Source organism: Anguilla rostrata, chromosome 6 (genome assembly GCF_018555375.3).
Source record: "Anguilla rostrata isolate EN2019 chromosome 6, ASM1855537v3, whole genome shotgun sequence".
Taxonomy (NCBI): Eukaryota; Metazoa; Chordata; class Actinopteri; order Anguilliformes; family Anguillidae; genus Anguilla; species Anguilla rostrata.
This window is the reverse complement of record NC_057938.1, coordinates 31,458,608-31,485,610: the sequence shown is the minus strand read 5'-3', so window position 1 is coordinate 31,485,610 and position 27,003 is coordinate 31,458,608. Positions and strand designations below refer to the sequence as shown.

The 27,003-nt window shown below is 38.8% G+C and overlaps 1 protein-coding gene across 2 annotated transcripts in view; it reads left to right on the top strand.

The window, feature by feature from the left end:
• cpsf2 (cleavage and polyadenylation specific factor 2) overlaps positions 1 to 27,003 on the top strand; it is an 80,678-nt gene that overhangs the window by 25,304 nt on the left and 28,371 nt on the right. For both annotated transcript variants that reach the window (XM_064341058.1, XM_064341057.1), the window contains exons 8-10: positions 2,547 to 2,837; positions 21,402 to 21,502; positions 22,289 to 22,492. In XM_064341058.1, coding sequence (XP_064197128.1) covers positions 2,547 to 2,837; positions 21,402 to 21,502; positions 22,289 to 22,492 — 596 coding nt within the window. The remainder of the gene's footprint in view (positions 1 to 2,546; positions 2,838 to 21,401; positions 21,503 to 22,288; positions 22,493 to 27,003) is intronic.

The window sequence follows — 27,003 nt, the reverse complement described above, 5'->3', positions numbered from 1 at the left end:
GTAATTACGACGAAAAAGGAATTATGCACTGTCTGGATTCTGAATTTCCAGCAGGTCAAAACCTAGTGACGACTGCATCACGTGTGCAAAGCCGACCAATGCTGTAACTTCATCTCTCACATATTTGAATGATGTCACATTACCCCTTCATTCTCTATGTGAAAAATTGTACAAAAAAGTCATATTTCTCAAAAACCGTGCAGCGCAACTTTCCACAAAGTAATAGCACACGATTCCCAAAGAAGCCGGTCAATTTGACATATTGCTCATGTATGTGGTGTAAATCTCTGGGAGGAGTAGCATTCCAAAAAATGGGTGGAATAAATAATAAATAAATATGTGAGATAATAGTAGTGTGATTGCCTAAGGCAACCACACTAATAATAATAAATATGTGCAATAATAGTAGTGTGTTTGCCAAAGGCAACCACACTAATAATAATATGTGAGATAATAGTTGTGTGATTGCCTAAGGCAGCCACACTAATAATAATAAATAATACGTGCAATAATAATAGTGTGTTTGCCTAAGGCAACCATACTAATAAATATGTGCGATAATAGTCGTGTGATTGCCAAAGGCAACCACACTAATAAATATGTGCAGTAATAATAGTGTGATTGCCTAAGGCAACCACACTAATAATATGTGAGATGATAGTAGTGTGATTGCCTAAGGCAACCACACTAATAAATATGTGCAGTAATAATAGTGTGATTGCCTAAGGCAACCACACTAATAATATGTGAGATAATAGTAGTGTGATTGCCTAAGGGAACCACACTAATAATAACTAGTCAATTCCTGCAGAGATTGTGAAGTGTGGTTGCTGCCAATGCAAAGTCGACTTTGTGCTGAGCAGAGTGACCAGTGCTAGGTAGTTGCCAGATTGTTCTCGGCGGTTGCTAGGGTGTTTTCGGTGGTGTCTATGGTGTTGCTAGGTGGTTGCTATGGAGTTCTAGGGGGTTGCTAGGGTGTTGCTAGGTGGTTGCTATGGAGTTCTAGGCCGTTGCTAGATGGTTCCTAGGTGGTTGCTATGGAGTTCTAGGCAGTTGCTAGGATGTTGCTAAGTGGTTGCTATGGAGTTGTAGGCGGTTGCTAGGGTGTTCTCGGTGGTTGCTCGGGTGTTACTTGGTGGTTGCTATGAAGTTCTAGGGGGTTAGTGTGTTGCTATGTGGTTGCTATGGAGTTTTTGGTGGTTGCTAGGGTGTTGCTAGGCAGTTGCTATGGAGTTCTAGGTGGTTGCTAGGCTGTTGTTAGGTGGTTGCTATGGAGTTCTGGGTGGTTTCTAGGGTGTTCTATGGTGTTGCTATGTGGTTGCTATGGAGTTCTAGGCGGTTACTAGGGTGTTTACAATGGTGGCAACCCTATAACAACAGTCAGCAAGCTGTCTAACTGTTACCGTAGACATCCTATGTATCACAGACAGACGTGATAGCGTTAGCCAGCCCGCATAGTACCTACCTCGAGCGGTTCGACCAACGATGGGAAAACGGTGGGTACAACTCCAGGCTTTGGACGGTTGCCTTGGTTATCGGTGGCTTCAAAGTGGTCGCTGCATAATCTTAGTCCTCGTTTGCGAACTTCTTCAGCTGTTATGTTGGGGTGTCTGATTACATCCAGCCATGTCTGGCACAAAGTTGCATCGCGTGGAAAACTATGAAAATGTGCTTTCAAGTCAAGTTTAACGGGGGCATTATAACAACCGGGTACAATGCACCTCATTATTACACCGATATCGCATCAAACAAAAGCTAGCAGACATTAGTTTGTTCAATTTCAACACTAAGTTAACAATGTTTTGCTTCGTCTGTATTTCGCCGCGAAACAAAATCGAAAACAAAAAAATAGAAACCGTACTACTATGTGCACTTGCGCTAAAAACAAATTTCTAATGTTAGACATTTAAAATGAAATAACTAATCGAAAAATGAAGGGCGACACATTCATTAGAAGGACAATATCAGTCATAGAAGTGTTATTCCCCTTTAACTTACATTTAGTGCTTTATTGATTACTTACACTGACATAGCTTGGAATGTTTAGCCAAGGTCTGGTACTGTTTTCCCTCCCAACTCTGGTGGTGTTATGTTCTCTTTCATTGTAGTTCACTAAAGATAAGTGTGAGAGTGCATGCTAAGTGAATGTAATGTAAGGTAATGATGAACATTCTTTAGTGTACTTTGATTATTATACCTGTAGTAACATGAATGCTTTTGTGCATCTCTGCCTTGCTTTGCTCTGCTCCTGGGATGCTTTCCTTCTCGATGTTGTGTTGTTGGCGGAAAATGCATTCACTATCATGGAAGGGAATCTGTTGCAGCCAAAACTTACCTGTTATGTTTTTGCTTCACATCAGGTGGAAAACTGGTATTATAGTCAACTCGTATGGGCAGAGTGAGATGATGAAATTGTGATTAGATTGATACAATACTATAACCAGTGGTATTGGCACACTGACAGACTCAGCCATGTAGAATATTCCATCTTGTCATTCACCCTCATTCTGTTGTATTTTAATTGTCAAATAAAATCAACCAATTAGGTGGAGTGGATGAGTGACAAGCTGATGAGATGCTTTGAGGACAAGCGGAACAACCCCTTCCAGTTTCGCCACCTGTCCCTGTGTCACAGCCTGGCTGACCTGACGCGGGTGGCCAGCCCCAAGGTGGTGTTGTGCAGCCAGCCTGACTTGGAGTCAGGTTTCTCCCGTGAACTTTTCATACAGTGGTGCAGAGATGCGAAGAACTCAGTCATCCTGACATACCGGACCACGCCTGGCACCCTGGCCCGCTACCTCATCGATAATCCAGGGGAGAGGATCCTGGACCTGGAGGTGAGGCAATGGTGTAATAATTAATATCTTATAACCCCAATTAGATACCGGAGTCTAAAAATATAATTCACGGTACACTGCTGTAACATATACACCATTATAAAGCTAAGACACCTCACACTTTGATGCAAAAACCCAGTCTTGATTGGTAAAACCACAACGCATATTCATTATGCGTTGCTTCCATTTGGCTTAAAGCGTTTGCATTTGAAAACAAGCATTTGTATGTCTGTAAATATAATGTCAAATTCAAAAAGTGCCATTTAAGAAAAAAAGAAGCAACTTCTTACCTTACAAAAAGAGGAAAAATTATCTTAATTAGAAAACAAGCTTCTACCTGAAAAAATGGACCCTCTTTAAGATCTACCCATCGTGACTTTTTCTCGGAAACCCTGTATACGTGTTATACAAAACGTGTTGTCATTTTCAAGCTCATTTACATAGCTTTCAAACATAGCTTATAGCTTTTCTCTTCCTGAAATGATGTCTTGGCTATCCTGCTGCATACCCAGTTAATTTCACTTTACACTTTCACATTGTGCCGGAGTAGAAGCTTAGCGCATGCTTTACGAATTGTTTATCAGATCGTTGTTTGTTCATCGACAGATGGTTGCATAAAAATTAGAGCTTGACCGATATATCGGTTTGGCCGATACATCGGCCATTATTTGACTTTTTTGATGACATCGGGATCGGCAGTTATGCAGCCGATGTGTCCCGATTTTTAAATAAGTATAATAAACAAAAAAAACATTGATTATTTATCTGTACTTGTCTGTTCGAACGTTGTAATTGCTATTTACTAGAATTATCCAGTAGAGGGAGCTCTAATACAAGTGTGAACTGCAGCAGCTGACGCGCTACTTCTGTAATAAGACGTTTGTCACTCGTGCCTCATCCAATATTCTCCACTGCAAGACTTGTCTGTACAGATTCGATTGCCGCAATAAAGGTATGTATATTTAGTGAAAGTTTTTTAATTAAATGCGTTTATACGACCACTGTGTTTATCAATCCTCATTAACAAGCGAGCAAGCTAGCTAACATATTTGGTTCACTTTAGCAAGCTAGCTGACTAGCAAGCCTTTATGAAGTGGCAGTGAGCACATAAGCAGCGTAGGATCTACATTTCCAGAGGACATCGCTGTATTCTCAAATAAATAACCAGCCAAAATAAAATGGTGATTGAATGCATCACACATTTGTTTTTTTATCTGAGATGATATTAGCTACTATGTGATGCTGTGTAGCCAACGCGTTATTGCAAGCGAGTGTGTCATCTAGTCACACGTCATCGTAGCAAGCTAACCAGGCAGTAAAAACGCAGATAAAACACTTCTAACGTGGATCATTTTAAGCAATGTTATCTAGCTTTGTCGTGATAACATGAGAGAAGGATTGCTGTTGGAGAAGTGAATCAACCAACAGTTAGCATGGGTAACCTGCACGAAAGCGCATTGTAGTTTTTTTCACGTATTTCATCCAGTCAATTTAATTTCATCTAACGTTACACTTGATTCACTCATTAGCTCCGCTAGATAATGTCTTAAGCCGCGTTTCCACCGCAGGAATTATACCCCGGAACTAGGAACCTTTTGAGGAACTCAGTGCGTTTCCACCGCAGGAACTAGGGTCTAAAATTAGTTCCTGGGGCTTTATTTTACCCCCCAAAAGGTTCCTGCTCGGGGGGTAGTACTTTCCGAAAGTACAGGAACCTTTTGGGTGGAGCTTGCAGCGCTGAACATTTCTGATTGGTCGAGTACTCGCAGCATTTGTGTTGTATTTATTTTCCGCCATTACCCGCCATGTTTTAAAATATGCAGGCGCAAACCAATTTATTTTCATAATAACTTCAAATCAAACTTGTATGTTATGCGGCGCAGTAGCCTACTTTTGGTTATAGCCTGCCAACGTCTTGGAATTATAACGTGTGCTCTTCTGCTCTTTTCTTGCTTTAGTATTCGTTTTATAAAATGCTAAGCATTCGTGCTGGGACAGCATATTACGTACTAAAACATTCAAACGGATTAATTCGGTTGCTGAATATTTTCTTCCGGATTTTCTTTGTTAGCCCCGTTGTAATTGACTCAAAACGTTTGATACAGATGTGAGGTATGCGGTAGTTCTACGTAATTAACATTGGTGATACAGTACAAGCAAACTGGAAATCACCTTCCGCACTTTTTGTCCGGGTAAAATAACAGGTTAATTCTAGTAATCTTCCCTTTAGCTTTTTCAGACTGCCGTAATTTTACTGCCATTTTTCAATTCCACGAAAAGACCAGGAAGACTATGGACTAATTTATGGTGTATGGTTCGCATCTGGAGGGCACACTTCGCTGCTCGGCTTCGAAGGAAAGCAAACGGTGGCTGTACCACTACTAATTTACATTTTCACGCAAGTCCGAGTTTTCGTTCTATTCTTGTCATTTTGCGATTAGCCTATATGGAATTGACGACGAGAAAGTAATCAAACAGCAAATTGTTTACAACGTGTGCATGTTTTCTGCTGTTGTTGCCAGTTATACATATAAATGTGAATGCATTCTGTCGCTTCGGATGTCAAGACATGAAAGCGAATGTTCGCATAAAAACATAATGAATGTGTTTGAGAGGATATATGAAAATCAATAAATACAAAAGTAACCATATATAGTCATTGTTGGTAACCCGTTGTATATAAGTGAAATAAACTCATATGACAGATGGACCGACGACAACGTCGCTTTTTCATACGTCAGTGGGCTAATTTGCCTAATCTTCGCGGTACTTTAGACCCCGGTGGAAACGCAGACAACCATTGGCTGAAGGAACCTTTTAGTTCCTGGTAAAGTAGTTCCTGGGACTGAAAGTTCCGGGTAATTTTGGTGGAAACGCGGCTTTTCTCTTTGAGATCATGTAGTAGAAATAAAATAAGAAAATATAATTAATTTAACTTACTGAGAATATATAATGAGGCTGTGTCAATAGCTAATGCGTTATTGGGAGTGAGTGTCATGTCATCTAGTCACGCGCCAGAGTGCATTGTAGTTATTTTCACCACCAAATTCGTATGGACAGGAAAGCTCGCTAGATAGTCTTACTCTTTAGCCGCGTTTCCACCAAAATTACCCGGAACTTTCAGTCCCAGGAACTACTTTACCAGGAACTAAAAGGTTCCTTCAGCCAATGGTTGTCTGCGTTTCCACCGGGGTCTAAAGTCCCGCGAAGATTAGGCAAATTAGCCCACTGACGTATGAAAAAGCGACGTTGTCGTCGGTCCATCTGTCATATGATTTCTTCTGTAACCCCATACTACCACCGAAGTAGCCTACATTATTTTCTAATAACCGGGACAGCCCGGAGGGGTTTATTCCACTTATATACAACGGGTTACCAACAATGACTATATATGGTTACTTTTGTATTTATTGATTTTTATCGATTTAATCACATGGAATTGAAATATTCTTCTGCAGCCGTTTGGGCATATTTTGCCGCTGTCAAGCAAAACTGTCGTTGGTAGTTGAACTTGGACCGTTATGCAACAAATAGGATATAACAGACCAATAGTCAGATTGTAACGGTTTTATATATCCTCTCAAACACATTCCTTATGTTTTTATGCGAACATTCGCTTTCATGTCTTGACATCCGAAGCGACAGAATGCATTCACATTTCCAATATAGGCTAACTGGCAACAACACCAGAAAACATGCACACGTTGTAAACAATTTGCTGTTTGATTACTTTCTCATCGTCAATTCCATATAGGCTAATCGCAAAATGACAAGAATAGAACGAAAACTCGGACTTGCGTGAAAATTTTAATTAGTAGTGGTACAGCCACCGTTTGTTTTCCTTCGAAGTTACTGCTAGCCGAGCAGCGAAGTGTGCCCTCCAGATGCGAACCATGCACCATAAATTAGTCCATAGTCTTCCTGGTCTTTTTGTGGAATTGAAGAATGGCAGAGTAAAATTACAGCAGTCTGAAAAAGCTAAAGTTAGGCTACGATTACTAGAATTAACCTGTTATTTTACCCTGACAAAAAGTGCGGAAGGTGATTTCCAGTTTGCTTTTACTGTATCACCAATGTGAATTACGCATAACTACCGCATACCTCACATAACTGTATCAAACGTTTTGAGTCAATTACAACGGGCTAAGAAAATCCGGAAGAAAATATTCAGCAACCGAATTAATCCGTTTGAATGTTTTTAGCCGCATTTCCACCAAAATTACCCGGAACTTTCAGTCCCAGGAACTACTTTACCAGGAACTAAAAGGTTCCTTCAGCCAATGGTTGTCTGCGTTTCCACCGGGGTCTAAAGTCCCGCGAAGATTAGGCAAATTAGCCCACTGACGTATGAAAAAGCGACGTTGTCGTCGGTCCATCTGTCATATGATTTCTTCTGTAACCCCATACTACCACCGTAGTAGCCTACATTATTTTCTAATAACCGGGACAGCCCGGAGGGGTTTATTTCACTTATATACAACGGGTTACCAACAATGACTATATATGGTTACTTTTGTATTTATTGATTTTTATCGATTTAATCACATGGAATTGAAATATTCTTCTGCAGCCGTTTGGGCATATTTTGCCGCTGTCAAGCAAAACTGTCGTTGGTAGTTGAACTTGGACCGTTATGCAACAAATAGGATATAACAGACCAATAGTCAGATTGTAACGGTTTTATATATCCTCTCAAACACATTCATTATGTTTTTATGCGAACATTCGCTTTCATGTCTTGACATCCGAAGCGACAGAATGCATTCACATTTATATGTATAACTGGCAACAACAGCAGAAAACATGCACACGTTGTAAACAATTTGCTGTTTGATTACTTTCTCATCGTCAATTCCATATAGGCTAATCGCAAAATGACAAGAATAGAACGAAAACTCGTGAAAATGTAAATTAATAGTGGTACAGCCACCGTTTGCTTTCCTTCGAAGTTACTGCTAGCCGAGCAGCGAAGTGTGCCCTCCAGATGCGAACCATGCACCATAAATTAGTCCATAGTCTTCCTGGTCTTTTCGTGGAATTGAAAAATGGCAGTAAAATTGAGTAAAATTACGGCAGTCTGAAAAAGCTAAAGGGAAGATTACTAGAATTAACCTGTTATTTTACCCGGACAAAAAGTGCGGAAGGTGATTTCCAGTTTGCTTGTACTGTATCACCAATGTTAATTACGCAGAACTACCGCATACCTCACATAACTGTATCAAACGTTTTGAGTCAATTACAACGGGCTAACAAAGAAAATCCGGAAGAAAATATTCAGCAACCGAATTAATCCGTTTGAATGTTTTGGTAGCCTACGTAATATGCTGTCCCAGCACGAATGCTTAGGATTTTATAAAACGAATACTAAAGCAAAAAAGAACAGAAGAGCACACGTTATAATTCCAAGACGTTGGCAGGCTATAACCAAAAATAGGCTACTGCGCCGCATAACATACAAGTTTGATTTGAAGTTATTATGAAAATAAATTGGTTTGCCGCTGCATATTTTCAAACATGGCGGGTAATGGCGGAAAATAAATACAACACAAATGATGCGAGTACTCGACCAATCAGAAATGTTCAGCGCTGCAAGCTCCACCCAAAAGGTTCCTGTACTTTCGGAAAGTACTACCCCCCGAGCAGGAATGTTTTGGGGGGTAAAACAAAGCCCCCAGAACTAAATTTTGACCCTAGTTCCTGCGGTGGAAACGCACTGAGTTCCTCAAAAGGTTCCTTGTTCCGGGGTATAGTTCCTGCGGTGGAAACGCGGCTTTAGAGATCATGCAGTAGGAATAAAATAAGAAAATATAATTAATGTACTGAGAATAGATACTAAGAAATAATAATAACACATTAATAACAACAACAATAATAATATTCATAAAAATACATGTTTGAAACTGGAAAACTGATTTTTTTAAATTAATTTTTTATAGATGGCTGGAAAAGAAAGGAGTAAAAGCAAGGTGTTGAGTTATTTTGATTTCACACACTTAAAGATGGTGTGAATATATATATTTAATTTAATATCATCTTTTACATTTTTTTTATCAAAAAAGTTCTTTGTGTGTTTAAGTTAAATGTTCTTTAATATAGAAACTTTAATAAAATATACGTTTTTCAAATTGATTTGAAAATGTTGCACTTTTTGACAAAATATCGGTCAAAACATCAGTAATCGGTGGGCTAGGCCTCTCCAAAATCGGGATCCAAAAATCTGGCATCGGTCGGGCTCTAATAAAAATCACTGCTGCAGTGATGAAGGGCACTGTTATTGTAAATCGTTTGATTTAATTGAATATTTTTGTAATTTTTCTGCTTGAGCACTCACCCTGTTGTGATCAGGGTGAGATCTGTATGTGTGTCTACGCCTGAGGCTGTTGGTGAGTGACAGAAGTTCCCTCACTTCACACTTCCCTGTGAAATTTCTTTTTAAGCTTTGACAACTAATAAAAGGGGTGGTGGGTCCCTCAGTTCATCCACCAGCTGGTCAGTGGAAGATGGGCTCCCCCTCTATAGACAGGTTTTTCTCAAGATTTCTTCCCATTGGGGAGTTTTTTCCTACCACCGTTTGAGGGTTTTCTCCCTGCTGGGAGTTTTTTACCTTACGTACTTGTTATTTGGGCGTTCAGGCCTGGTGTTTGCTTTTTTTGCAGTGTCTCTTGCCTTGCTACTCTGTGAACCATGTTGCTTGGTTGTTTATAAGTGAATTTAGTTTGTGTGGTAAGTAATCATTATGAGCACATTTTGTACATAGAAGCTCTCCAAAAGGTCACTGTTTACTGAAATACAAGGCTCAGTCGAAAAGAGAATGGGGGGAGAAAAGAAAAAGAGTATTTGTTTTGTTGGGTTCCAGAGGGTACCACCCTCCATGGAATTAGCATCTGGAAGTGGAATATGGGTCGGAAAAAATATATACACAATATTCCAATTCGGAGAGGTTTCTTGCCATTTGAAGAGGTTTTGCCTCCTCAGCTTGCCAGGTGACTCTTGCAGCCCCTGAAATTCTTCGCAGTTCCTCGTCACCAGCTCTGGCATCATCAAAGTCCTGTTTCTTTAACCTACTGCCTCAGAGTAGAGTGACTAATTCCATCCTGTGGAACCATTGTGCCTGCACCTGTTCAGTGTAATCTCCTTTAGGCAGGTTGGCAGTGATCCTCTGAAGACGCTTTGATAAGATGATCACTTCAGAAGCTGACATATTTCTGAAAAATAACTGGGAGTGGGTGTTAACGAAAAAGCATAATAACCTAAAAAATCTGAATCAATTTTGAGGTACTCAGTAATATTTATCAACTGTAAAATACAATTATTGATTTAACCCCATTAATGCGCATGAAATACTCTTCCATACTAAAGTGTTCTCAGTTTTGTCAGTGGATTATGGAGTCTTCTGTTATAGCAGGTGATTTAAATAGTTGTCTTAACCCTCGCTTGGACAAATCACATAAACGGCCATGGTTTGGTGTTGGGCTTAGTCAGTCTTTACTTAGTTGCTGTACTGATATTGACTTCATAGACAGGTGGAGGTCCCTTCACCTTACTGAAAAGCAGTATACTTTTTATACTTTAAACCTCAAATCGGTCGTAGTCCCTTGATGCGGAGAAGGCTTTCGACAGGATTGAATGCCCTTGTTTACGATGTGTGTTTTCCTAATTAAATCTAGTGGATATCTCTTCTGTGTGCTTCTCCATGTGCCTCAGTCCTAGGACGTCCATGATTTCCTAGGGGTGTCCAGCCTCGCCCCTTTTGTTCGCTCTTGCCAGTGGGCCCTTAGCCAAGGCCATTAGGAGTGTCCCAGTGGTGACCGGTATAAAGGTTGGTTCTGACCCGCATAAAATTTCCCTGTATGTGGACGATATCTTACTCTTTCTAAGCAGTCCTAAGGAGTTTATAGCTTCTTTTTTTAAAGATGATTAAATTCTCAGGTTATAAAATCGCTTACTCTGAGGCCCCTGACACCTAATATGTCTTGGCCCCCATCCAGCTCTTTTCATGGGTCATCTTCTGGATTTGATTGTCTAGGTATTCATATTACCCCTACCCATTCCGTATTCATATTATTCCTACCCATTCCAATCTCTATGAAGCTAGCTTTATTTAGCAAAATTAAAGCGGAACTAGCTTGCTGGACTGACCTACCATTATTTTTTACCCAGTTTTAGGCTGGGTAAATCTTTTTAAAATGAATATACTTCCAAGGTTGCTTTATCCCTTCCTGATGATCCTGGCACTTTTGCAACAAAGGAGCTGCAGCAAAAATCATCTGGGTTTGTTTTAGTTTTGTCATATTTTCCTCATTTAGAATGCATGACTAATTTATCATTGTTCCAAAAGGGTATTTTCATCACAGTATTGTCTTCATTGTTGTCATCAATAAAAGTGGGTGTTGACAAAAATTTTTCGAGAACAATGCTGATTGTCAATCACCTTAACCCTCTGGGGTCGAGAGCTCCGTCGGCGGAGCTCGACAAGATGAAATTAACTTTCGTTTCTATTTGGATGATTAACTTCACGTGCTGTTATCATACAGACGCAACAAAAACATTGTCAGAAACCTTAGAATTGCGACTTTCCAATGCGCCCATTGGCAAATAATATGAATTGTTTTAAATGTTCTAAATTTGATTAATTAAATCGTGTATGCTTCGTTAAACTTTACTCATTACTATGTGAATTTCACTCAGCAGGAAGTCCGCCCAAATCGCATTCATATGTTAACAACATTATAATTACTCTCCATAGAAGGAGACTAAAGGAGGGGCGATGCGAGATCCATGTGAGAAATGCCAAGTCTGCGAAAGCGGGATAGAATGTCAAAGTGTCGCCTAATTCACTTCTTTTGAGGTGAACATTTCGTTTAATTTTGGAAAATGGTCCGTCCGGAAACTGACACTGCTGAAGAGCGGTGTCATTTCGAACAGCGAACTGATCCAGCTGAGGATCAACTTCATGCGTAAGTATATTTCTTATGATCATATTGGTAAATGTGTACTGTATTGCAACGTATCTGTGTGTTTGTAGGAATATCCAGCAATATGCGCGTTTGTAAATTCCCACACGATTCGAACTATTGCATCTCAAAATTATAGGCTAGGCTCTCTGCGTCTGGTTGTGTTAGAAGTATCAGGTAGACTGTATGTTTTTCGATCATATTGGTAATAAATAGCCCGTGGCGTGGCTAAGATTCTAAAACTGATGTGCTCGCACAATCGATATTAGCATACTGTAAGTAAATTCGGGAAATAGCAATATAATAACCACTTTGCTAAACAGACCTAGCCTACTTCAGATTGAGGCATTGTTATTGATGAGTTGCGTGTAGTTGAGCTGGAATAGCAATGTTTATTTAGTTTAGCTAATGTTGTTTCGTTGATAGCTTGCGTTATTTGTAAATGTGTGCTGTATTGCATTCTCTGTGTGTTTGTAGGAATATTCACTAATATGCGCGCTTGTAAATTCCCACACTACGAACAATTCTCTGCGTCTGGTTGTGTTTGTTTGGTTCTTTGTTTGTATATGTGACAGGTGCTGGTGTTTTGGTCCGCAAGTAGGGCAAGGTCATTTTTCAGTTTTTTACAGATTACGAAAGTGCAGATTATAAGATTTCAAATGATGTGTCATACATTGAAATCTGAAAATAGTTGAAGAAGATATGCTTATTTGAATGTTGGTACTCCTAAAATCAAGTAGCAGAGAAAATCCCCTTGAAAGATCTTGAACTTTTCACACTTCTCACAGGGAGATAATGGGTGGGAACAATAGCTAGTTAACTCCAACCCAACCACTCCCCCACTAGAGTACCTGTAAATCCTTGCCCATTTAGGGGTTATCCTATTTAAAGCTTTATAACTCCAGATGTGAACACCACAGAGACTAGAAAAATGTCTTAAATTAAGCAATACATTTGTACCATTTATAATACTAGCTTAGATTATTTCTTACAAAATTATGAATATAAAGTAAAGTGCCACAAATGCAATGGTCAAGGCAAAAAATCTAAAATGAATTTGCTCCTTTTTTAGTTCGCAATGAAATACTGGGAGATTGCGGGTTAAAGTATACATGTCCTGGATCAAAAACTTCTTGACCACAAGTTCATAAAATCTAAGGGTGGATATGTAGAACTACTAAAGATCTATGAAGCAAAAACTAAGCAGTGTACCCAGCATCTCCAAATCTACCCACAATGTCTAAATTATTAACACTGTTCTAAAATAGCTAAGGGTCCAGAAACAAATCCAAAATCTCTCCAAAAAGGAATATAATGCTTTTTGTCCATTGTAAAGCATATGAGCCTCTTATGAAGGTTTAAGATGAAACATAGATATAATTTAAACATAGGCTAATGCAAACATATAGTCACACAATGCTGCACAGTACCTAAATGTGTAATAATTAACTCTTGTATGTAGCCTATTTCTATACTCTGTACACCTATGTTTTCTTGTATGGGAATGGGACGATATAAAAACATTTTTCAGCCGTCCACCATGTTTTGGGAATGTTTCAACTCTCTCCTCAGCATTGTTGTATGCGTCACAAAAACCATTACACTACTAACTAACGCTTACATTACAGTGTGAAATATCCACATTACATAATACCACTAACCTATTTAAAGACACTCAATTTCTAAAATAACGCAATAACCGAAATATTTTGAGCAGTAATACTTACATAGCAATGATGAAATCTATGTTCAGTAGATGGAGACAGAGACAGTAAATCAATGACAGTTATATCCGCTTCTGTTTTGCTCCAGAAAACGATGTCAGATAGGTCTATCAGCAAACATATGGCTTAGCTATGCCCAGAAGTCCTCAATAATAATGGTATTTTCCAAGGAATTACGAAAAATCGTTGACAACGTTTCGTTAGGTGCAACGTCTTTTAATGCTACCATATAGAGCGAATGCCATGGTAAGAATATGTTCGGTTACGCTAACCTATAAAACGCTATTCCAAAAGCAAAATTAGACATGTTATACATCGTTAGAAAGATTATACTCTCACCTACTGATTGAGCGTCCGCCATTTTAGCAACCTCACACAGTAAACAAACAGGCTACTACCACACGGCTTTATTTATGGGCGGTGGCTTGACCGAAACAAAGTGACAATAGCCAACGAAATCAAACATGCTAATTAAACTGCACCCCCATCACGCCTCCAAAACCCGGCTGTAAGAATCACTAAAACAAGCCGACTTTGCTGACAAATTATAAGTATTTAACTTTCGTAATATGAAAAAAAAGGAAAACAGTAAAAAAAAATTTTTTAAACTCCTAGCGCGATTTCAAGATTTGCGACTTGCGGACCTTTTCTCCAGCACCCGTCACATATGATGTAACCATGTCACATTTCCTATGTTTTGTTTTCATTAGTTAGTGGTTTGCCCCTTTTTTGTAAAGCACAATCAATTTTCACCTGTTGAAGGAAATGTGCTATATAAATAAAGTTTGATTTGATGTCACATTTCCTAACAATTTTGTTTTTATCATATTTACAGAGATGCTGATCAGGTAACACGGCCTAGTTCACCACTAGCTAAGAGGCCACGCAAGCGTTGCAAGAGTACACCAGTCTCATCTCATCTTCCATGCGTATAGTTTGCTTCAATAAATGTTCTGAAAATCAAAAGATGTCTTTGTTTCTGTCTTCTAAATGGCTCACTTTGTCTTAGTGGTGGGGAGGCATGCGGCCAGGTGTGAATAGCCTACTTAGCTGGCAAGTCGTCCTACCCAATGCATATTCATTACAGAAAGGTCATTTGCCCTCCCATTCTCACCTGGTGTTGAAAAATAGTAGTCACAACACTAACTTTTAGCAATGTATTTTATATTTCTCATTGGATTTGCTAAAATATTTTGTCATCTTTTGATACCCAAGACCTTGATGAACACATTTCAGTGACCAAAAGTCTTAGTCACAATTGTTCAGTGTGCTTTATTACAACATTCCTGTGCATGTTCAAAACTACTGTTTACAGTTTGTGTGTTTTTAGAGCAGTTTACAATCCACACATGATTATGACCTACTTACTGCTGCCATATTATTGTAGCTGAGTCTGTGCTGAAAACAAAGATACGAAACACTTTGGAATCACTGTATATAAAGTTGATGAAATTTACACAAATGTCAGAGCATCGCACAATCACCAGTGTGCCTCATTTTACCCTTAGACCCCAGAGGGTTAATATCAAAACAAATTGGCACAGTATGTCAATCAGCCCACAAGGGGGAACTCAATTCTGGATCTGGTGCTATGTAATGATCCGGACATAATTTGTAGCATAGAAGTAATTGAGCCACTTGGGACTTGCGATCATTCTGCAGTTAGACTAAATTTTTTTTTTCATCAATATATTTATTGAATTTTCCACAAAATACAACATAAATATATACATGTACTGCATACATGAAAATTACACCCATATACATACTTATACATACCTATATATATATGCCTACATAAATAAATATATATAAAACAACAAAAGACAACAAAAAATAATAATAATGATAATAATAAAATATATATATATATAGCCGCAAGCGGCGATTCCAGGGTTCAAGCTAACACGGACTGTTAGAAGGTGAAAGCTGCGAAGTGCAATAAGAACTAGTCAGAATCAGAGTAATTGTAATAGTCAAGTCCATTTATACATACAAGTAATTTGACTTGACACTATGTTCATTCTCAATGAATAAATGAAAAAGTTTAATTGCACAATAAACTAACAGTAGCATAGGACCATCATCATCAGGTCATACAAGAACTATAAGAAAAATAGTCATCATATCATGCAAGAACTAAATAAATAAATGACGGTTTGATTGTGTCTGCATGAACACTATTTAATGATAGGTATTGGGTTTTGGAAAAGAGAGCCTTCAACACACAATTATTATTAATGGCTATATTTCTGTTTGTAATTGTTATTTATTTTACTGGTACACTTGAGGTGCCACATAATACCAGGATATATCCATATATACTCATTTGAGCTAAATCCAGTTCCAATTTATATTCTTGAATAGTCATTATTAGATGTGAAGCACCTTTATAACCGGCAATGTCACTAACTCACTCAGTCAGTAATTCAGTCAGTTAATTAATGGTTCTTGAGGCAGATTTGTAGAGTGAGGATAGATGGATGTCTGTAGCAAGTTTCGTGTAAATCAGACTCACGGCGTAGTTACGACTTTTCAGAGTTCAAAATTTTGACCTTTAATTATAGCACCCCCATCAGGCTGATTGGGGTCATATTTCTTGGGCAGCACTTGCACACAACTTCCAATCAATGGGCAGAATTTCATGTCTGTACCATTTACCATCTCACAGGAACTTGTGCAAACATTTCTGAAGAAGATTAATAATAAACCAGCACAAAAGCAAAAACAATGGGGCTTGAACCCGTAAATAAGTTTTGTTTTTTTAAAAGGCACTTACAGTGAAGGCACTTGATTATGAGAATCCATTCCAAATATTACAATATATTCATCCAGGTGAGTAGCTTAAATTACCACATTTTTGTAGAGGGTGTAATTACCCTACCCCAGGCTCGTCCATCATGTGAGATAAATCATTGTTCTTGATATAGTGTATGAACCGGCCCCACACACTTTGAAGCTTCTCTTGTTTATCTTTAAGAGTGTACGTGATTCTTTCTAAAGGTAAACATAAAGATAATTCCTTAAACCATTTTGCAATACTTAGTCTACACTTCAATTTCCATGTTAAAGCAATCACTGTTTTTGCTTGTAAATAACACGTCTATAAAGATGTGTTCGCTACGTTTTATATTATGCCGATTTGGATAGAGGCCAAGTATGAAAAACTTTGGCTCCAACTCTAATTTGATTGATAAAATCTCCTGCACTATTAGTCTAACCTCCTCCCAAAATTCCCTTATTCTTCGACATTGCCATATACAATGGAACAGTGTACCCTTATCTTCACCATATCTGGTGCATAGGTCTGGAATATTGATATTAAATTTATTAGGTTTTTTCTGGTGTAATATACACTCTCATTAGCCAATTATATTGCAAAAGTTTTAAATGTGTATTAGCCATCTGTGTTTGGGCTACTTTGCATGCACTGCTCCATTGTTCCAATGTTAATTCATCCTGTAAATCAACATTCCAACTTTCAGATATGATACCCTTTCCAAAGGGGTTTTTGATTAGGACTTTCTCCAATAAAGACAGAGGAGGAATCAGCATGGATTGTTTTTGGTTAGCTCCGATAAAGCTCCTGAGCTGCAAATATTTGAAAATGTGTTTACGAGGGATATTATGTTTAATCACAAGTTCCTCGAATGTTAGAAGACTCTCATCATAATCTCCAAAAATATCTTTCAACTGTCCTACTCCCCTGTCAGCCCATATTTTAAAGCCCCCAACAGTTCTACCTTGCACAAAATTATTATTGCCCCAAATTGGACTAAAGCGAGAGAGAGTAGATGCTTCCTCCAAGTCTTTTTTTACCTCATACCATACACCAATCATATTTCTAACTATAGGGTTGGGTGTTATCTTTTCAAGGTTTTTGGGATTATCCGAGTAGATATATGTGGGAATTGGTAGCTTTAAAGAGTATGACTCAATATCTTTCCATGTTGGAGAATTTTCTGCTGTGTAATAAAACATTATAGTTCTTAGTTGAGCTGCCCAGTGATACCACAGCAAGTTAGGACATTGTAACCCTCCCCTATCATAAGGTAATTATATACACATAGTCTGGGGCATCTATTATTAGGGGTCCAAGCAGCGAAGCTGGTGGAACCCTATTGTATCTGTTAGGATTATTATTATTATTATTCTTATTGTTCTCTGCTAAAAGTATCTGAGACTCAGCAACCATAAGTCCTAGAGCAACCAAATTTGGTAGGTGGGTTCCTATGGCCCCCCACTACTCAGGCACTACAAATTACCTATGTCGGCCATATGGTGGCGCTATAACTTAAGGGTCATGTTTAAAAGGTCATAACTCGCACATCATTAGTCAGATCAACACAAAACTTCATCGACCGATGCATCTGAATGCGCTACAACTTTGCTATTGGGAGCACCTATGTCCGCCATATTGTTTGCCCGCCATTTGGACTTTTTTATTAGTTGGGGTGCGGAAGAGCTGTAGCTCCATATCTAAAGTGTTACAACATCTAGTAAACTTCTTTTCGGCAAGTGCCTAGAAGATATCCATAGCGACGCAACTAAGTAATCGGACACTGTCAGGTCTAGTTTTTATCAATATTATCTATCTGGGCATTCATAAAAATATTCTTTCACCACTAAAAAAAATTGTATTCCTTCATAGCAACAAGATAAACCCGACAATAGCCCTAAGATATGCCAATACGGCAGTGAAAACACTGCTCACTGAGTAACGAGACAACGTTTTAAAAAAAATGATACCATGCCATTCTACAGTCAATATCTGGGACTAAGTATTGAATAATTATACAACCTTACCATTGGTTTTACGCAGACATGTCCCTTGAGACTGAGTGGTCATATATTGTCTTGGACAATCCATTTGTGAAATATACGCGCATCTGTGATGCCTGGGTACCTTCAAAAATAGCTGTGCGTAATACCACACCTGTTGTTTACAGCGTTGTCACCCTTTTTAGTACAGCCTGGCTTGATTGACAATTCATTTATTCCGTAGGTGGGAGTATAAGCTTTCTAACGATGTATCACATCTGATTTTGCTTTTGGAATAGCGTTTTATCGGTCAGCGTAACTGAAAATTTTCTTATCGCATTCACTTGCGCATTCACTCTGGGGTAGCATTAAAAGACGCTGCACCTAACGAAACGTTGTCAATGATTTTCATAATTTCTTAGAGAGTACTATTATTATTGAGGACTTCTGGGCATAGCTAAGCCGTATGTGATGGGTGCTGGAGAAAAGGTCCGCAAGTCGCAAATCTTGAAATCGCTAGGAGGCAAAAAAGGTTTTTTAAATTTTTTTTTACTGTTTTCCTTTTTTTCATATTACGAAAGTTAAAGTGTTGAAGAAGTCACTCAATAGAATAAACAACATTTTTAGGGTCACTAAATACTTATAATTTGTCAGCAAAGTCGGCTTGTTTTAGTGATTCTTACAGCCGGGTTTTGGAGGCGTGATGGGGGTGCAGTTTAATTAGCATGTTTGATTTCGTTGGCTATTGTCACTTTGTTTCGGTCAAGCCACCGCCCATAAATAAAGCCATGTGGTAGTAGCCTATGTTTGTTTACTGTGTGAGGTTGCTACAATGGCGGACGCTCAATCAGTAGGTGAGAGTATAAGCTTTCTAAAGATGTATAACGTCTAATTTTGCTTTTGGAATAGCGTTTTATAGGTTAGCGTAACCAAACATTTTCTTACCATGGCATTCGCTCTATATATGGTAGCATTAAAAGACGTTGCACCTAACGAAATGTTGTCAACGATTTTTCGTAATTCCTTGGAAAATACCATTATTATTAACTAGCTTGTGTCTACAGCTGCAGTTTCTCGCTGCAATTACTAATATTGAATATAAACAAAAGACGCAGTTTGTGCTGTAGTCTGCCAATGTCGAAATAAATAAGGTAGGCTACTCTGCGCGCAGCATGCAAGTAGCAGGGATGGCGAGTTGATATTTCATTTTTTGTTTTCGTTTTTATGTCGTATTTATTATTTGAAATATATATTATTATTCTATCTGTCTCTGAGGCGCTCTGAAATGTGCATTCTCTGCTAAACTGAGCAATGGATTGGAATGTGTGTTTGACGTAGTGTTGCACGGTATTCCGAAACTTCAGCACTTTCTCGGTACTTAAAAAAAAAAGACCAAATCCCCTGATTCTATGGGAGCCTTACTCCATAAACATACAGGACATATTTATTCTGAAAAACAACAAAGAAATACAAAAATAATTTTGTATTTTCTTTATTCTGTAGTGATTATATGTACTTCAGATACTGGATGAAACCATATTTCTTTTCCCAATTGTTGAGAATCCTTTCCTGTGTGGAACCAAGTTGAGAAGGGTGAAGTAACATACTGAGGACCACTTTCCAATGAAAAGATTTTTAATACGATGCGCAAAGGGAGACTCGCCACGGTGCCACAACAAGTGTTCTGTAGGAATCTCAATGAGACAGTCACAAGTGAGGGTTTAAGTATACTTTTGAGAGGTGTGGTTATTGCCATGCGTAAACATTCCCAGGAAGGAATACACATTCCAACAGACTTCCCGGGGACACCCAAATGGCCTGCTGCCGGTGACACCCCTTTGATCTGTGGCTATTGTATATCCTTACAAACAGTGATTGATTGCAGCCATTTGCCTCTAACAATAGGAAGCAGTTACAGAATGTGAGTGTGTGAATGTGTGTTCAGATGAGGTTAAGACACAGGAAGGAACTTAATTGTTCAAACCTATCACAATCATACTCCAGGATGTATTCAACACTAGAAACATTTTGAGGGGATTGAACAAAGCTGTAACATTGGAAAAACACTAATACAAAGAAATCTTTGCAAAAATGCAAAAAAGGTGCTGTATTAGCCATCCCAAGTTATCACACCGCTTTAGCACTGAATATTGTCTGCCCACTGCATTTTTTCATCGACTCATTAAAGAAATAAAGGCATTTTGTGCCACTTTCTTCTCAAAACCCCCCTGCCAGACAATAGGTTACAGTTGCTGATACTCAGGTGTGAATGGGTTGCTCTCTGCTCTGGCATGTTATTTTGCAACTTAATGAATGATGCTTTGATATAAATTGCTGGGTCAAGCACTTTCAAATCTAATTTTGCACATAAAACTACACAAAATTAATTCACTGCAATTGTTTGATGAAACTGATTTACTTTGATTGTTGACTTCATAGTGGGGTTCGATGATCATGGGCATTGTAATCATAGAAATGGAGATAACACCTCTGACACATTCAGTTTTTCACTGAAATGGCATATGAGTGGAATTCGTTCTGACTGAAGAAATGACGTTTTTCAAATATTGCACTTTGTATTTTTTTTTTTAACTACTTCATTTTGTGTTTTGCTTATTTGCATATTTTAGCACTTTTCTCATTGTGCCTGTTATGAGGTTGGGCACATTTTCTCTTATGTGAGAAAACCAATATAAATTAGAAATAAAAATGTTGAAATTGATACAGTAGTGTCCTTTATTTAAATAAAATAGTTTTGCAAAATAATATTTCATAATCTTTACAAAATTAGGTAGCTGTGAGTGCTGCCTGTTCTCTTGCATACATAATATTTTTATTCTTACTCTTCTCATTTTCATTCCTCCGCAAAACAATAAAAAATCATTTAAACATTGCATACATTAGTTGCATGAAAAAATGAGTACCTCATCTGGTAATAGCTAAACAACTGCTGAAGCAACCATGTTAAAGTTGGTTAAAGTAATTCATATACTTTACATTCTAGTTATTGTAATGCGATTGTGTAGTGATGTGACTTAAATTTAGTAATTAACTAAATTAAATGTAAACATTAATTCAGGAGCACTCACAATGTTTCATTTGTTGTTTTGTTCTTCCTTAACCAGATTAGGAAACGGATGAAGCTTGAAGGTCGTGAACTTGAAGAATACCTTGAAAAGGAAAAGCTGAAAAAAGAGGCTGCTAAAAAGCTTGAACAAGCTAAAGAGTGAGCTTGTGCCAGAATGACCAAACTCAATAAATTACATAAAGTTTGACCCCTCAAGCACTCACTACATGCTGTATTTCAATGTGTGTTTTACACTGTTGTTTTAAATATCTGCTCCGTAAAATGTATCTGTTTGATGTTTGGCTATTTAGTATGATAAAAATTCATAATACATTTTGACTAATATTTCCAAGGATTTATAAGCCTGAGAAGGTTCATTTTATCTGAAAGTATAAATCTATATAATTTATGAAGGATGTAAATAAACAAATATATTTAGAAGGAAATTTTATAGTCTCTATACATACAACAATAGCACCTGTGATGCAGTTCTATAGTTACAGCACAATCACTAATTACATATTTTATCTATTGTGAAAGTACACATTTGTTGCATTGTAAGTGTTTTTTGCCGCAGTCAAAATTAAGTCCAACCAATCACAACCATAAGTGCTAGCTGGCTACCACTTATGCTTGTGATTCCCCCTGGTAATCATGATATGAACTTCAAACACTGAAATGTTGACTGCATGGTGCAGATACAACGTACCTACCTCTGTTGGTACAGAGTTCTTCAACTTGTACACATGTATTGGTGCCACCAATGTAAAGTAAGACTAAATAGTTTTTGTACCAATTTGCTGATGTCTGCTAAGATTTCAGCATGAGATTCCAGTTCCTGCGGGAGTCTTCATAACCCAGATTAGAGCCAATGAACATGTCTGAGCACAGCCTGTGCAATATGGAAGGGAGAGTGCAAACACATTCTGCTGTGTGTCCTCACAGGGTGGATGTGGACTCCAGTGACGAGAGCGACCTGGAGGATGACCTAGAGCAGCCAGCGGTGACAAAGACCAAGCACCATGACCTGATGATGAAGGGTGAGGGGGGCCGCAAGGGCAGCTTCTTCAAACAGGCCAAGAAGTCCTACCCCATGTTCCCAACCCATGAAGAGAGGATCAAGTGGGATGAGTATGGGGAGATTATCCGGTATGTCTTCATACTGTCCATCAAAGGTGGTGATTGTACTGTTGTAGTGTTTTGGTATAGAGTAAAGTCTTATGATTGGTTCTTGCCATTCATTTAAAGCATGACATTACCAAACCTGTAAGGGGTTGGTTACTTCAAATGATCAGAGAGTTTCATATACTGGGAAATATACCCTCTGTGTATATTGAGAGTGAGGTTTCATGAACCCCAGGATGGGTGAAGCTATTATGTGTTACCAATAGGGATGCACTGTAAATTTCTGGCCAATACTAATTTCCAGTTATTTGGGGGGGAACATCAGCTGATGCCGATAGTTTGGTGATTTTACTTTAAAGTTTTTTATTAGGGGTCCAAGCAGCGAAGCTGGTGGAACCCTATTGTATCTGTTAGGATTATTAGGGGTCCAAGCAGCGAAGCTGGTGGAACCCTATTGTATCTGTTAGGATTATTATTATTCTTATTATTATTTTTTTCCGCTAAAAGCGTCTGAGGCTCAGCAACCATAAGTCCTGGAGCAACCAAATTTGGCAGGTGGGTTCCTATGGGCCCCCACTACTCAGGCACTAAAAATCACGTACGTCGGCCAGATGGTGGCGCTATAACAAAGGGTTTCGCGTAAAAGACCATAACTCCTACACCATAGGTTAGATGAACACAAAACTTCATCGACCTATGCATCTGAACGTGCTCTACAACTTTGCCATTAGCACCACCTATGTCCGCAATATTGTTTGCCCGCCATTTAGACTTCTTAGTTGGGGCGTGGCAGTTTTCTCCGCTAAAATGTCTGAGGCTCAGCAACCATAAGTTGTAGACCAACCAAATTTGGTAGGTGGGTTCCTATGGCACCCCACTACCCAGGCACTAAAAACACCTATGTCGGCCCGATGGTGGCGCTATAACAAAGGATCATACTTTAAAAGGTCATAACTCCCACACCGTAAGTCAGATCAACACAACACTTCATCGACTGATGCATCTGAATGTGCTCTACAACTTTCCTATTGGGAGCACCTATGTCCGCCATATGGTTTGCACACGATTTGGACTTTTCATTAGGTGGGGTGCGGAGAAGCTGGAGCTCCAAATCCAAACGGTTACGACATCAAGTAAACTTCTTTACGGCAAGCGACAACCATGGCGACGCAAGTAATCCGACAGCGTAGGGTCTAGTTTTTATCAGTGAAAGGACGGTCTGACACTGCCATCTAGCGGGCATGCTAGGATAGGCTACCCAAGTTTCTTAGTAAAAGCTGTCTGAGAGGATGAATAATGACTTTTCTTTGGCATGGATCCATTTGAAGACAGTATCGGGTGAGTTTGTTAAGTCTTTAAATCTGTCATTATGGTGAAAAAAAGCTAAACCATTTTATTGGTAGTTTTTGAGTTTCTGTGCAAACGCGCGAAAACACGCTGGTATAATAAAACAATGACGGTAATACATACATAGTCCGCTTCGTTGCTACCATAACATAACAGGCTATCTTGTGTCTACAGCTGCAGTTTCTCGCTGCAATTTCAAACATTGAATATTCACAAAAGACGCAATTTATGCTGTACTCTGCCAATGTCTAAATAAATAATACGTTACGGTAAAGCTTTGAGAGGATGAATCATTACTTTTCTTTGACATGGATCCATTTGAAGACAATAACGGGTGAGTTCGTTTACTCTTTAAATCCGTCATTATGCTGAGAAACAGCTAAACCATTTTATTTATGGGTTCTGAGTTTCTGTGCAAACGCGCGAAAACACGCTGGTATAATGAAATAATACCGGTAGCCTAATACATATATAGTCCGCTTCGTTCCGTTGCTACCATAACATAACGACCTAGAGCTGCAGTTTCTCGCTGCAATTACTAATATTGAATATAAACAAAAGACGCAATTTATGCTGTAGTCTGCCAATGTCTAGATAAATAATACGGTCCGTTTGAAGACAATATCGGGTGAGTTCGTTTAGTCTTTAAATGCGTCATTATGCTGAGAGAAATCGTATTCTCAATTTAATCTCTAAATTGACTGTAAGATTAGGTTGTAACTATGTAGTTGTTTAGTAGGTGACTTAACTCGTCTTAACTATTGCTTGTATTTGTGCATGGACTGCGTTGTTGCTGTTCTTGTCTGTGTTAGTGTTAATCAGTGTAACCTACAGGGTTTAAGTTGAACAATGCGGTTGTTCCCTGCACTTAGAACGGTAGGCTACTGCCCTCTAGGGTTTTCGACACACTTGTTCCTGGTTATGGTTATACATTTTGTTGTACATCGCTCTGGATAAGAGCGTCTGCCAAATGCCTGTAATGTAATGCAATATTCCGTAGCAACAAGATGAACCCGACATTAGCCCTAAAATATGCCAATACAGCAGTGAAAACGCTGCTAACTGAATGACGCAATAAGCGAGACTAACTTTTAAAAAAAAATTACCACGTCATTCTACAGTCAATATCTGGGACTACACATTGAATATATATACAATCTTACCATTGGTTTTACGCGTAGAGATGTCCCTTTTGCGAATGAGTGGCCATATATTGTCTTGGATAATCCGTTTGTGAAATGTCGGATTTTTCAAAAATAGCTGTGCGTAATACCACACCTGTTGCGTACGGCGTTGTCGTTCTTCTTAGTCCAATTTGGCTTGATTGACAGTTCATTTATTCAGTAGGTGAGATTATAAGCTTTCTAACGATGTATAACATGTCTGATTTTGCTTTTGGAATAGCGTTTTATAGGTCAGCTTTACTAAAACTCTTCTCATCTGCCAATGTCTAAATAAATAAATTAACGGTAGGCTTCTTTGCGAGCAGCACGCAATTCGCGAGTTGATATTCAGTCTTTCTTCCGTTTTTCTCAATGTCGTATTTATTATTTGCAATGTGCATTCATGGTTATTATTCTATCTGTCTCTGTGGCGCTCTGAAATGTGCATTCTCTGCTAAGCTGAGCAATGGATTGGAATATGTGTCTGAGGTAGTGTTGCACGGTATACCAAAACTTCAGCACTTTCTCGGTACTTAAAAAAAAAACAAAAAAACGGTTTCGTATTTGAATTTTCCGACGTTCGGTATTTCTGCGTCAAATGTAAAAGCCAGGGAAATGTGTCTCCCGCATTACTGATTTAGAGGATGAAAAGTGTAGTTTGTCAGAATCTTCGCTAGATGGCAGTAGCAACTAAGGTTGCCAAGTGAGGTGACCTGCGCTTGTGCATTCTCTTCCCTGATACAGCGCAAGCTTTGACTCAGTTCACTTCAGTAGCAATAGGTGTTCCAATTTGGAAATATTTTATTATAGATAGATGCTGTATTGTTATTACAATATGCTGTTTTTAAATCTATTTAAAGGTGAAAGACCTGTTTTAAAGATTCTTTAGTTTACAACTGTTCAATTTCAGAAATATATTTAACATATTTCTCCATTGTTCAGTGTTGTAACACTATAGGCCTATGCATATTCATATGTTGCAGAGGCTTCAACTTAAAGGTTGTTAATGAACCAGGTTGTTCATAAACCATGAATTCGAAAATGAGGTCAACCCTTGTGGACATTACGTTTCTGATCTATTAAGGTAATTTCAGTATCGTTAGGTACCGAGTATTTTATCAGTATCGAGTATCGTGATACTAAACCTGGTATCGGTATCAAAGTCAAAATTTTGGTATCGTGACAACACTAGTGTGGCGCTTTTTTTAGTTGCGGCAGGGAAGCGCTGCAGCTGTACATACACGCTCGGCCATCTAAGTGTTACGACATGCCATCTAAATGTTACGACATAGTCAAGGCCTTGACGGAAGCTGTCAGGACTCATCCATGGCGACGCAACTAAGTCATCAGCCAGCGTCTCAGTACAAAATTGGCCATAAGTCATCTATTTTTTATACGATCATCACAATATTCCGTACATATGTTGGGTGAAGGCATATGACCATGAGGACACAGCCATTTTAAAATCGCTCCATAGGGGGCACGATGGTGCCAATGCTTGGACCCCTCCCAACACCGCTTGCGGCTTTAATTATTATTAGGGGTCCAAGCAGCGAAGCTGGTGGAACCCTATTGTATTTGTTAGGATTATTATTATTATTATTCTTATTTTTCTCCGCTAAAAGTGTCTGAGGCTCAGCGACCATAAGTCCTGGAGCAACCAAATTTGGCAGGTGGGTTCCTATGGGCCCCCACTACTCAGGCACTAAAAACCACGTACGTGGGCCAGATGGTGGCGCTATAACAAAGGGTTTTGCATAAAAGGCCATAACTCCCACACCATAAGTTAGATCAACACAAAACTTTATAGATCTATGCATCTGAACGTGCTCTACAACTTTGCCATTGGCCCCACCTATGTCCGCCATATTGTTTTCCCGCCATTTTAACTTTATCGTTGGGGCGTGGCAGCTTTCTCCGCTAAAATGTCTGAGGCTCAGCAACCATAAGTCCTAGAGCAACCAAATTTGGCAGGTGGGTTCCTATGGCCCCCCACTACTCAAGCACTAAAAATCACCCATGTCA